Source organism: Pagrus pagrus, assembly GCF_965226575.1.
Source record: "Pagrus pagrus genome assembly, chromosome: 12".
In the NCBI taxonomy this organism is placed as follows: Eukaryota; Metazoa; Chordata; class Actinopteri; order Spariformes; family Sparidae; genus Pagrus; species Pagrus pagrus.
This window is the reverse complement of record NC_140196.1, coordinates 8190874-8203011: the sequence shown is the minus strand read 5'-3', so window position 1 is coordinate 8203011 and position 12138 is coordinate 8190874. Positions and strand designations below refer to the sequence as shown.

General features: G+C 43.5%; 1 protein-coding gene across 2 annotated transcripts in view; it reads left to right on the top strand.

Annotated features, from left to right (window-relative positions):
- The window catches only part of ephb1 (EPH receptor B1), a 189341-nt gene that overhangs the window by 156363 nt on the left and 20840 nt on the right, over positions 1 to 12138 (top strand). The window contains exons 10-12 of one of the 2 annotated variants that reach the window (XM_084369678.1): positions 3340 to 3462; positions 4612 to 4859; positions 8663 to 8878. In XM_084369678.1, coding sequence (XP_084225804.1) covers positions 3340 to 3462; positions 4612 to 4859; positions 8663 to 8878 — 587 coding nt within the window. Of the gene's footprint in view, positions 1 to 3273; positions 3463 to 4611; positions 4860 to 8662; positions 8879 to 12138 lie in introns of both variants that reach the window. The other variant, XM_084369677.1, reaches the window with a different exon arrangement.

Here is a 12138-nt window from a genome sequence, read left to right as displayed (position 1 = left end):
TAGGTTCATTCCTTCAACCTTCAAGCCGCCAACACTCATGAAGCAATCCCCCCCACCCCGCAATTCATTGTTTTCTTGTATTCTCTCAAGATTTGACTGACAGTTTTGTAATTACAGTATTCAACGCGACAATTAAATAGCGCCAGTCAGCCAATTGTTTTGGGTGAGTCTCCGAAAATGTGTTGCGGGCATTCACCCAGCTGCCTACTGTTCCAGCTGTTGCCACACACGTCAGGTGATGTCGCCTCATTTCCAGCCCACCTAATGTGACAGGCGCTAAGAGGGATGCTGCTCACGCTGTAAATGCAGTATTGCAGCTCCGTGGTCCGTGGTTATGAAAATCAGACCTCTAACATTACACCAAACGCTGGAGGAGCACACACGTGAACACACATCGGGCCCACGGATTGGTTGTTGCTCTGTGATTTTTTTTGTTTGTTTTAATTGCCCACATCATCAGCATCAGCAGCTTTCATGCCAACATACTACAAACACTGACTGCACTGTGTCATTTTGCATTTATCATTTTTTCTCATTCCCTTTTGCTCTTTCCTACACATCAACAACCTGTCAGCATCAGTTAATTAACAGACATTTCTAAGCGCTGCGTGTTTACTTTATCCCCTAATGCTCCCCTGCATACGACACCCAAACACATCTTAGAATCACTAAAAAATCACGAGTGTTCAAAACCCCGATTGTCGCTTTGCGGCTTCAACTGTTGTTTGTGCTTCAGCATCTGGTGCTCACACTGAATGAGGATGAGATTCAAAAGCCCATTGAACAGATCTAGTTGTTGTGAGATGCCAAATATGTTTATACTTGTCTTGCAACTGTCAATTCAGTGAGTTAGCCACAGCATAAACAGAATTGGTAAGCAGCATCTGTAGATTGTAGAAGGCACCACATGCCTGACAAACCCAAACTCACATCTATACAAATGTGACTGTTGATCTCATACAATTTTTTTTTAAGATGCGCTTTGTGATTTCCATTCTAATAAGCTGCAGCGTGTGAGTCTGACAAATGATTTTCTGACATCAAAAAATGGATAATTAGTCTGTGTTTAGGAAGTAAACTCAACTCATTATATTCACAGAGACGGAATAGATTAGTGGTGCATCGTGGGCCGACATGAAATGGGAATGTATTCACCATAGGCGGACGGTGTCCTGCGATTTGTCGATGCTAATTTCTCAAAGAGGATAATCACATAAAACACGCAATCATACAGGAATTGCTAAATTGCAAATATTGTCAGGGCGAAAGGAATTAGAAGAAATTATGTTCCTAACGTATGAACGGATTCCTTTAACTTAAAAAGATGAGCGTTGGGGAAGCTACTGTTCCACTTTCTGACGTTGCCGTTTGTCTTTATGTGTATGCAAATTCTGTGTGGTAGTACCAGTAACTTGATTGCACCCGTGGCCAGTAATAGATTAATGTAAGCATTACTGCCTTGCGGTTGATTTGTGGATACATTAGGGCCATTCAGTAAATGAGCAGGGGCAGACTAATAGCAGGCTAAATGCTGGACATTGGTGAAAATAACATGGTTAAGTGCAGTGCGGTAAACTGTAATTTATAATGCTGGTCAACTAAATACTCCTAAACATTTTAGCTTATGGGTTTTGTTTAGATGTATAATCCACATGCAACAAATTAATGAGTTTATCCATTTTCCCCATTAATATCATATGCGGCAGTATAATTGAAAATGGTATGCAATGATTGTGCTGTGTTGAGTGCCCCGTGAGTCACTGCAGCAGCCATGCATTCCCTCCCGACAGGCTTGTTGTTTCATATGTCTGGTAAAAATAGACCTGACGTTTTGATACATTTGCTACATACACTTAGATGAAGGATCTATGAAATATTAAAGCTGGAATCTATTTTTTATCTGATGGCCATAAAAAGATGAGTCCAGTTAACCAGGGCTGTACCAGAGGGAGAGGGAGAGATAAACTGTTTGCATTTTAAATTATACATGAAAGTGGGCCCTGGACTGTGAATTAGAAAGTAATGGCCGTACATACTGTATGTGTACGTGTATGCGTACGTGCACATGTGTGCTTCAGATTTCGAGGCGATGTGCTCTCATATATTTGTTGTTGTATGTGCTCCCTGCTGAGATTTGGAGTCCCACACAGCTGCGCTGCCGAGTGAGCAGCTTGGCGACACTTGTAAATAGAACGACTTTATGGAATGCAAAGCTGTAAACCCTCTGATGGATTAACTTGAATACAATCTGTATGGAATCTCTAATGAGCAATTACATTCACACAGCCAGGGTTCAAGGCAATTAGTGCGGTAACTAGAATCAGCTTCTAGTCAAGAGCGAGGTGAGGCACCTTGATCCCTCCAAGACCAGACCTTATCCCGCTCCCGTCTCCTGAGACCCATCCCCATCTTTATGTGGCTTATGCAAATGAGCAGACACAAATTGACTTGATGGAGATGAGTTTATTCCAATCATGGTTGCCAAGGTTTTGACTAAACAGCTCTGAGGAAGAGGGCTGCCCTTGGGTGTCGCTGTAGAAGTGATGATTTGACGTTCGCTTGCTCGCTGCAGTGTCCGTCTTGTGGCGGCGCGTATTGAATTTGTTTACAAGTGTTTGTCGGCATTCCTCCCAGCATGGCCTGCCGACACGGAAAATCTGTCCTCGGTTTTGCAGACATCTACTGTCTTTGAGCTGAGCTCACCTATTGCAGAGCAGCATAAAGAGTTAGTTGATAGCACGGTGGTTTTATCTCTTTATGAGCTCCTATAGGGAAAGGCTGCAGGGAAATTGGTTCTACCACTATCAAAGAGCAGAGACTGCTAGGGTAAGGGATAAAAGTGTAAAAAAAAAATCTGTCTACATTTACTCTTTCTGTATACCATCATCTCTTCCTCTGTCCCTTCATCTTTCTCCCTCTCTGTTTTCCCCCTTCCAAGCACTGAATCATCAAACCACCATTTTGTTGTCTGCTTCACTTGTAACTGCAATCATCCGACTCTACTATTTCATGTGTGCACTATGGGCTAATGTTCATTTACATACAGTAGTGCTCTTTCCCGTCTCTGAGGAGGACCGCAGAGCAAATGGAGTTATCGTCATTTAGCACAGTTAAGGGCTTGTAGTGATTGTAAGTAATGCTGTGTCACACTGTGATTTAGGCCAAGACTTGAAAGGCAATTGCATTCATCAATCGTTACCACTAGACATTAGCCAAAGAAAAAAAAACAGTTTCTTCTTCTGGAAAGCTCATTTAGCACTTTGGTTGTTCTAGAGCTCTCTTTGCGAGCCGACATGTCTAACTGCCCCTCCCCACTGGGCTGCCCGACCCACTTCTCAGGCTCCCCGGGGATGAAGATCTACATAGATCCCTTCACCTACGAAGACCCCAACGAGGCTGTGCGAGAGTTCGCCAAGGAGATTGACGTCTCCACTGTCAAGATCGAGGAGGTCATCGGTGCAGGTATGGAGAACGTGTGACACGCGTATGTAAGGTTATATTTTCAAGTATTTCTTTATGTTATACAGTATGTCCATGTTTATGTCTGTGTGCTTGCGTGCAAACAAGTCTAACCTGAATCTGTTCAAGGTCGTAAAGCTCAGCCCCTTTGGCAGCCGCATTAGATGTGAATATGTCAAGGCACCCACGTCAAGTGCACTAGCAGCATATAGGCCAGCTACCCTGGGACCTAATGGCATTAGAAATAACTCGAGCCTTGCGGCCTATTCCCTGTGCTTCTCTGCTTTTGTATCCTATTAGTGTTGCTCTCTGACATGTTCTACCTTGCGTCATCCCTTTCCAGTTACATGTATTGTCTGCGCCTGTTTCAGATGCATCCTTTTTTGTGTTGTTAATACAGATGAACAGGTAAGTAGGGGCTAATTGCTTTGAAGAAAATTCTGAGCAACTGGAGGCTAAAAGACCTTCAGCTTCGTATGGCCACATGTGTCCAACATGTCTTTTCCTTGGGGCAGGACACACCTTTTTGTGCAGCAGGCAGGGCATGCTGTTACCATATGTGTTGGTTCATACAGAGGCTAAAATACTAGTAATGAGACTGGGCCTGGAATAGCTCCTTCGGCACGGCCCACTCAGCAAGCTAGGTGTGAGGAAGTGACAGAGATAGGATTGGGGGTAAGGATGCAAGGGGACTGTCTAATTAAAGATTTCCATTTTTTGTTGATTTCACTGTGTGGTGTCTCTGCAGGGCACCAAGGTGGTGATAATTAATCAAACAGGTTCCAGATATTTACCAGATAGTGCTTGGCTGTTATTCTTTGATTGGGGAATATGAAGACACTTGGCAGGCTTTTAGGATAGATGACTACTGTGAGTCAAAGAAGCCACACTGTTAGGCATATCGCTAAGGAGCAACACTGGAGCAGTATTGGACAACACTCAGCATGCTTGTTATAGACCAAATCAAGATCTATAATAGCACTTACAGAAATATTTCAGTCTAGGGACATGAGATGCCAATACGCTTGATAAATGAATAGATTTAGATGCCATCACCTCTACTAATCTTTTGTGTGACGGTTGTTTAATCACACAGAAGTAGATTAGTTGTTGTTTCTGACTCCTGAGCAACTCTCTCTGTTTCCGCTCAAGGTGAATTCGGCGAGGTGTACAAGGGCCGTTTGAAGCTGCCTGGCAAGAGGGAGATCTACGTAGCCATCAAGACCCTGAAGGCGGGCTACGTGGAGAAGCAAAGGCGGGACTTCCTGTCTGAGGCGTCAATCATGGGCCAGTTCGACCACCCAAACATCATCCGTCTGGAGGGCGTCGTCACAAAGAGCCGTCCGGTCATGATCGTTACCGAGTTCATGGAGAATGGTGCCCTTGACTCATTCCTCAGGGTGAGTACTTTCGCTGAACACATACATGTTCTATGTCTTACATTTGTTGCGCTGTTAAATGGTCTGATCAAAGGCACATTCAGGAGTTGAATAGAAACGTTGCACTATGGAGCTGAGAGGCTAATTGGAAATGAATCGTTAAACATTCCCAGAAAAGGAGTTGAGGCAAAGAATTCCTCCTAATACAAATTAGAATGAGCCTTCTAAACCTATCTAGTGCCAACAGAGAATATGTTTCATGACAATGAACACGATTCCAATCACTCTTAATTTGAAAATTTCCATTAGCTGGCCGTATCGGCCTTTAATTTCTCTATTAATGCCTGGAGCTTATAATGGACTCTTCACTCTTTCTTTTATAGTCAGGATTGAGTGGACATACAGCTTAATCAATATTCAACTCGCTTTTTTCCTCCTTCAATCTCATGGATTGGTGTTCTATTCCACTTTGATCTAGGGTGGGTTTAAAGGGGCTCTTTGAAGCTGGCTTTGCTAACCGCCACATCCGACTTGTGTTTCCATCGATCTCCCTTACCCTCTTATTTGTTACTGTGTTTCGGGGGTTCAAAGCTTGCTCTTCAGAGCATTCACACAGGGTTAGTGGCACCATGCTTGGATGTTTAAGAGATGGATGCCTGCATGCCCGAATGGAACAAAGCTTTAACACCTAAAATGAGCAAGATTGGCTTCAGGAATCTATTTTGCTGATTTAATACGATTATACTTTTCCTCTGGACATTAAGAGGATTAAAAAGGCAATAAAAGAGCACAGCTCTCTGTCAATATTGCAATGGCGACGTGTAAACAACAAATGATTAAAACAAAGGAAATACTGCTTTGAAAAAAAGGTAGGCCAAACCTAAAATAGATGGGAAAAGCAGGTAGATTAGACTGTTCATGTACATGCCATCCTATTGTCACTGTATGTGAATGTACCCTCTGGCTGTACTAATAACGATATACTACAAGGCTTTTCTAATTATGGAGGAGAGTCCCACTGGGCAGACTTGAATGCTAACTGAATTTCTTAAGACATCAAGGTTCAAGGTTCATTAATTATCTCCAAAACAGGATTGTACATTACAATGCAGGCTGTGGTTCATTTTTGCTGCACATAAAACAAAAATAACATTTTTATGGTGAGTGCTGAGGATGAATTGAGGAGTCTCACAGCTTGAGGAGAGAAGCTGCTCTGTAGTTTGATGGTACGGCTGCAGATACTTCTGTATCGCTTGCCAGATGGCAGAAGGGTGAACAGGCTGTTGCTGTGGCGGGTGTTGTCTTTGAGTATGCTTTGGGATAAAGTTGCAATTGGTTCCTCAAAGAAGACAATTTCAGTTTCTGCAGAAGTAAAAGTAGACATCAAAATAACTACCGAGGTAGGATTATGATAATATCTATTGAAAAGCCCTGCCAACCATACTTGACATTTGCTAGACAGAAGAGACCAGCAGACCTTGTTTGACTGTTGATCACAGAGGGTGAAAACTGTTGATCGGCTAAAACAGTTGATTCTCTTTGATATGCTGTATGTGAAACTATTGCTACCTATTAACATGAGCAAAGGGTTTAAAAATCAGGGGAATTTTTGCTGACTGAGACGACTACTTCAGTAGGAAACCACCGGCCTGATCTCAAAGACCGGTCTCTGGTGTTCTGCTCTCTGTAGGTCATATATTCTGATTCTTAATCTACCGTGTTAGAGTTAGAAGCCTGGACATATTGCAGGAGAATGTCATCTGTTGCGTGGGGACCTGAAAATGCTAAGCCCTTTTTAATGGTAAAATCTATGTAGTTCCATCACATTGCCACCAGAGAGTGAACTCTCCACCATGATGAGAATGACTGTATTCCTTGACCTGTTCATTTACAGTTCAACCTAGCCTCAGCGTATCATCTTGAGTAGATCTTTTAGTGGTTGGCTGATACATGTCTACAATTTCTTTTTGTTTGTTTTTTTACACCATCTGTGGATTTTTATTTAGCTCTCATCATTAAAATGATGCTGTAAATATGTGACAAACATTTAATTTGCTCACATTTTTATATTTACAATAAAGAAAAGGGGGGAAAAGGAAGGAAAAGATAAGCAAGGAAAAGTGATAATAGATAAATTGAGGTATTTCTTCTGCCAGCTGGATCAGGGACATCAAACATGCAACTTTATAATCCAGAAAAGGATACCCTATGTTTTTTTTGCAAATCTGGGAACGTCTTCTCATCGGTATCTTCCTTCTGAAGCACAGCCTTGGCAGGAGAGAGGCTTGGAAGCAGTGGAACCTCCTGAGGCAACAGATATTGGGAATGCTATGTTTAATTGTTGTCATCCAGAGAAGCAAACCTTTCTTTTTAAATCTTGGTACTTTTTCTCATTGGTGTCTCCCATGTGAGACAAAGCCTCAGCAGGTGGAGGGCTTGGAGACAATTGAACCTACTGATGCAGCCAGGTGGGAGGCTTTATAGATAGGATCAGGGTAGATGGTCAACCAGAGAAGGAAACCCTATGCATTTCAATCAGAGTATTTCCTCTCACAAGAGTTCCTTCAGCAGGTGGAGGCAGCTGAACCTTCTCAGCAAGAAAGAACACAGAGTAGAGGTGCTCCCGTGGTGGATGTGATATATTGGCATCCAGAAAGGAGTAACTTGCCATTCTCTTGCTCTTTCTTTCTAATCGAAATCAAGCATCAAATACAAGAGAGTGCATCAGCCTTAAAAATAACCAACAAGTTAAATCAAAACCACATTGTGTCAAAGATTGCAAAATGGTGAGGACCCAAATTGCAGACACAGAAGGCAGGTTGCACAACTAAAAGCAGGGAAAAGAAAGCCCAAGGAAAAAACTAAAGAGAAATACAAAACTGAAGACAAACCAGAAGCCATGGAGGACAGAGAACACTTGAGGAACACGGAACAGGCACAGGAATACACAAGTAACAGGCACAGGAACGCACAGGAACACACAAGGAACAGGCACAGGAACATTCAAGGAACAGGCACAGGAACATTCAAGGAATAGGCACAGGAAAACACAAGGAACAGGCACAGGAACGCACAAGGAACAGACACAGGAATACACAAGGAACAGACACAGGAACACTCAAGGAACAGGCGCAGGAACACACAAGGAACAGGCACAGAAATACACAAGGAACAGACACAGGAACACTCAAGGAACAGGCGCAGGAACACACAAGGAACAGGCACAGGAACACACGAGGAACAGGCACAGGAACACTCAAGGAACAGGCAGGAACACAAGAGACAGGATGAAAACAGACAAACCAACGAAGAGTAAAGAAAAAAACACAGACTTAAATAAACAAGGGCTAATGAATGAATGAAAAACAGGTGTACACAGAAAAAGGTGTAAAAAGAGACAAAGACAGGACGTGGAAAGAAAAACATGACACCTGAGGATAAACTTTCAACATAAAACAGAAAATAATTACAACGTAGAGTCATGCCACATTGACATCCTCTCTATAAATTAAGCTTTATCGGCATCTGTATTATAAACTTCAAGCATTCAGGTCACTAATGTCTGAGCTTTCTCGACCAGACTACGTGTTGTCTGTATAATACATCAGAAGATAGCACAACGTGTAATTTATTTAGACATCTACTGATAGAGAGATTCAAACAGGAGGTAATAAAAATTCCAACTGTCAACCCTAGAATTTTTAGTCAACAAATCTTTCAGCATTTTCTGAAATCTTTACCCTCCAGCAATTCTCATTTTTATCAATCAAGGCAAAGATGATAACTCTATAACCCTTTTGCTATGTTTTCTCTCTGTCCTCCAGCAAAATGATGGTCAGTTCACAGTGATCCAGTTGGTGGGGATGATGCGTGGGATCTCGGCTGGGATGAAATATCTCTCTGAAATGAACTACGTCCATCGGGACCTGGCTGCACGAAACATTCTGGTCAACAGCAACTTGGTGTGTAAAGTGTCTGACTTTGGCCTGTCACGCTACCTCCAGGATGACACCTCTGATCCCAGCTACACCAGCTCCCTAGTGAGTACTTGTGAAGTTAATTTTTTATGCTGTTGCAAAGAGTGACATTTTTATTTTTAACCCTATGTGAAGTATCTTGTTTGGTCAACTTTTTATCCACATATAAAACAATCCAAGCATCCTCACACCCCATCAGTCTAATCAGTTTGCTTCTATCTGACAACGCCTCATTCTCTTTGAAGGCCTTGCAAACCTTTCACCTTTCCAGTGCCTTTCATTTTGTATGGGCTGCCTCCCTCTTCTTCCTCATCCTCCTCCTCTGTCCTCTTCCCTATACTCTGCAAGTCACGGACCGGAGGTCTGTCACATCTTCATTAGTGTGGAGACAAGCCTCCTCTGGGAAGGCTCCTCTCTCGTTGACATGCCCAGAGTGCAGAGAAACCAAAGGGCATTGCGGCCTCTCAAACTGACAGCTTCCACCCCCTCTCTCTCCCCCTCCCTCGCCTCTCTCACTCCTCATTCATTATTACTGGGGCATCATGGGAGGCTTTGGCTCCTCATTAACTCCTCCACACTACAGATCTGTAATTATTAGCAGCCATCGTTAGTTCATCTTCTGCCTCTCCTCTTCCTAATTCAAAACACACTCTTACACCCTCGCAAACACACGCGCAGGTCATTAGGACTCCCGGCATGCCTGAGAGTGTCTGCGTGCATGAGCACATGAGCATTGATGTGCACGGGCATGCATGTGTGTGTGTTTGTGTGGGTTGGTGTGTGTTTGTGCGGGCTCATGTGCATGTGCCTAGTATCACCTCATTGACTCTGCTTTGAGACTTTGGTGTAAATTAGCTTGTTTACTGCCAATGTATCATGAGTGTTGCTGCTTGCAGTGTGAGGTCTTCTGCAAGCAGAACCCGTCAATATATGATAAAGAGAATTGCTCTGTACTATTTAACCTAAAGGCAGATTTTCATATTCTTCACTCACAACATAAATACACTAAGAATATCCACACGTCTTTTTGCCGTAGCCTTTTATTTTGAAAGCCAGTGAGCCATGTCCTGCATTTTACCTGTCCTCCTCTTGTTTTGGGTCACGAGCTTCCAGTGACCCTGCACCACCTATTCTGCCAGTCTTACCTGGGTGTAGAGTTATTCACTTGTTTCATAAAACCGCCTTGGGGGCTCTTCCTGCAAATGATTCATTGTATACACTGTGAATATACAGCATTGTGGTAGCACTGTATATATTTTGAATAAATATGAATATATTATGCTATAAAAGGGGCTATTTTAGGACTAGTTTCAGAGGTGTTTCAACACATGCAGAACTTGAGATCAAAAGCATGCAGTCAAATAGGCCTGTGAGTCAGTGCCGCGCAGGTATGAAAAGAAAGCTCTCAAAATAATTTGTTTTCATCTAAATATAGGCGAAGGAACAAAACAATAATACAAAACACACAATGTACTTTATTTCTATTTTATTCCATCCTGAAGAAGAAGTGCTCTTTGTCAGAATCATTCTTTTCTCTTATATGCAAGGATACACATGCACAACATGCATTGTAAGCCCAGGGGAGAGGCTAACAGGAAGCCCAGGTGTGGACAGGAAGTGTCAATCAGGCCAGAGGAGCTATGACCTCACATTGGTGTGGCCGAGAACTAATTGCTCCCCAGGAATAGCTCGCTTTGTATGCTTGACCCTCGTGGCTAAACCTTGCTGAATGGGTCTTATGTAGCAACAAAGAGGAGCAGCACCTCTGTTGTGTGCGCCGCTGAGCTTGCTAATAAAACAGGGTGTAAAAGGTGGGGATTGGATTATAGATTGCGGTCGGCATTTTGATGTTGTTTAATGCAAACAAAGTCTCCTTGAGGGCATTAACTGGAGAGTCAATAGAGCAGGTGAGGTTTGAAGTTTGAACCTGGGGAGCTGTTTTGATGGCAGCACACTTTTTTTTGATGGTGTGTTCGCTGCTGATAGAGATTTAATACCGAGCACATCAAAGCTCTGGCTGCGCTTCACTTTCATACTGACTGCTACCTTTTTATCATAAGCATCCAGATGAAATCTTTAGTTCCATAACTATTTTTGTTCCTTCCAAAGCGAGACAGCGGCTTTTATTCACGTCCCAGCAGGTACAGAGAGGCTGAGTCCATCAGTATTCCTGTTACATGGAACTAAATGTGACCGGCCAACACATGTTCATTAAGACTTCGCTGATGTTGCCAGACTTGCGCTTCACCTGTCCTCCTGATCCCTCGTCCCCTGTATTCAGGGGAGCATGCAAACAAGCGTGGGGAGAAGTGGAGGTCTGCAGGTCCCACAAAGGGTCCTATACTGTAATTAAGCTATGCTATGGTGTCCTTCACTCCATGACTTCCTCAGCTGTGACCTGACGCTAACCAATCAGCGAGCAAGGCTGGCGTGGCAGACAAGGCCGAGGGAATCAGGGAAATTAAATTGCGCTGACGTGCGGTGATTTACATCGGCATCGACCTCCTCCTCCAGCAAATTAATCACCTCTTTCCCTCTACTGCTTTTCTAATTTTTCCCCGCAATTCTAGGCACACCAATTACAGTGCCTGTGGTGTGATGCTGGATGTATGGTTGGGAGGACATGCTGGTAATTGCGTTAACCCTGGATGTGGGTTCACTCCAGAGCAATGTTGTGGAGGTTTCAGACAGAAGGGGGCTGTCCTCCCTCTCTGTTGGCCGCTCACCAAAGTCGTGATTAATTAGGCTCACAGGACAATGCTGGGACTCCGCTGGTTTTGCTCAGGTGATGTGTGCTAATTGCATTCAAAGACTGGAAAGGCTGTGTGTTTCACCGCATCGGTGGCGTTTCTTGCGTTTGTATCGATTTATTTGTATGATTACATACATGGTTGCGTGGTTTAAGAAGTAAGCAGGCACATGTGCGCAAGTCCAGGTGAGATGTCAGTGACTCCGCTTACCTAACAGAGAGGAGGGTTGATTTTTGTACACCCAGGGAACCCGGAAGATTTTCAGATTAGTCTTCATTCACCACTCCACCCATCTGAGCATCCATCCATCCACACAGCCATCCTTTTTTCTTCTGCTGTCCACTCCTTTTTTCATCTCAAGGCTTTTCCCAGAGCAACGCAAAGGTGCGTCAGAACAGCGGTGTAGGGGTGGCGAGGAATGATGATGTTTGCAGCGGTGATGTGTCATGTGATGTTTTACTGTCTGTTTTGTCTTCACGGGTGAGTAAAAGTCAGAGACCTCGCCCATGGTCACTGGGGTTTTAATGCACAGTTCGTAGCTAAGATTCGAGAACAAGTGGTCGATCGGGCGTG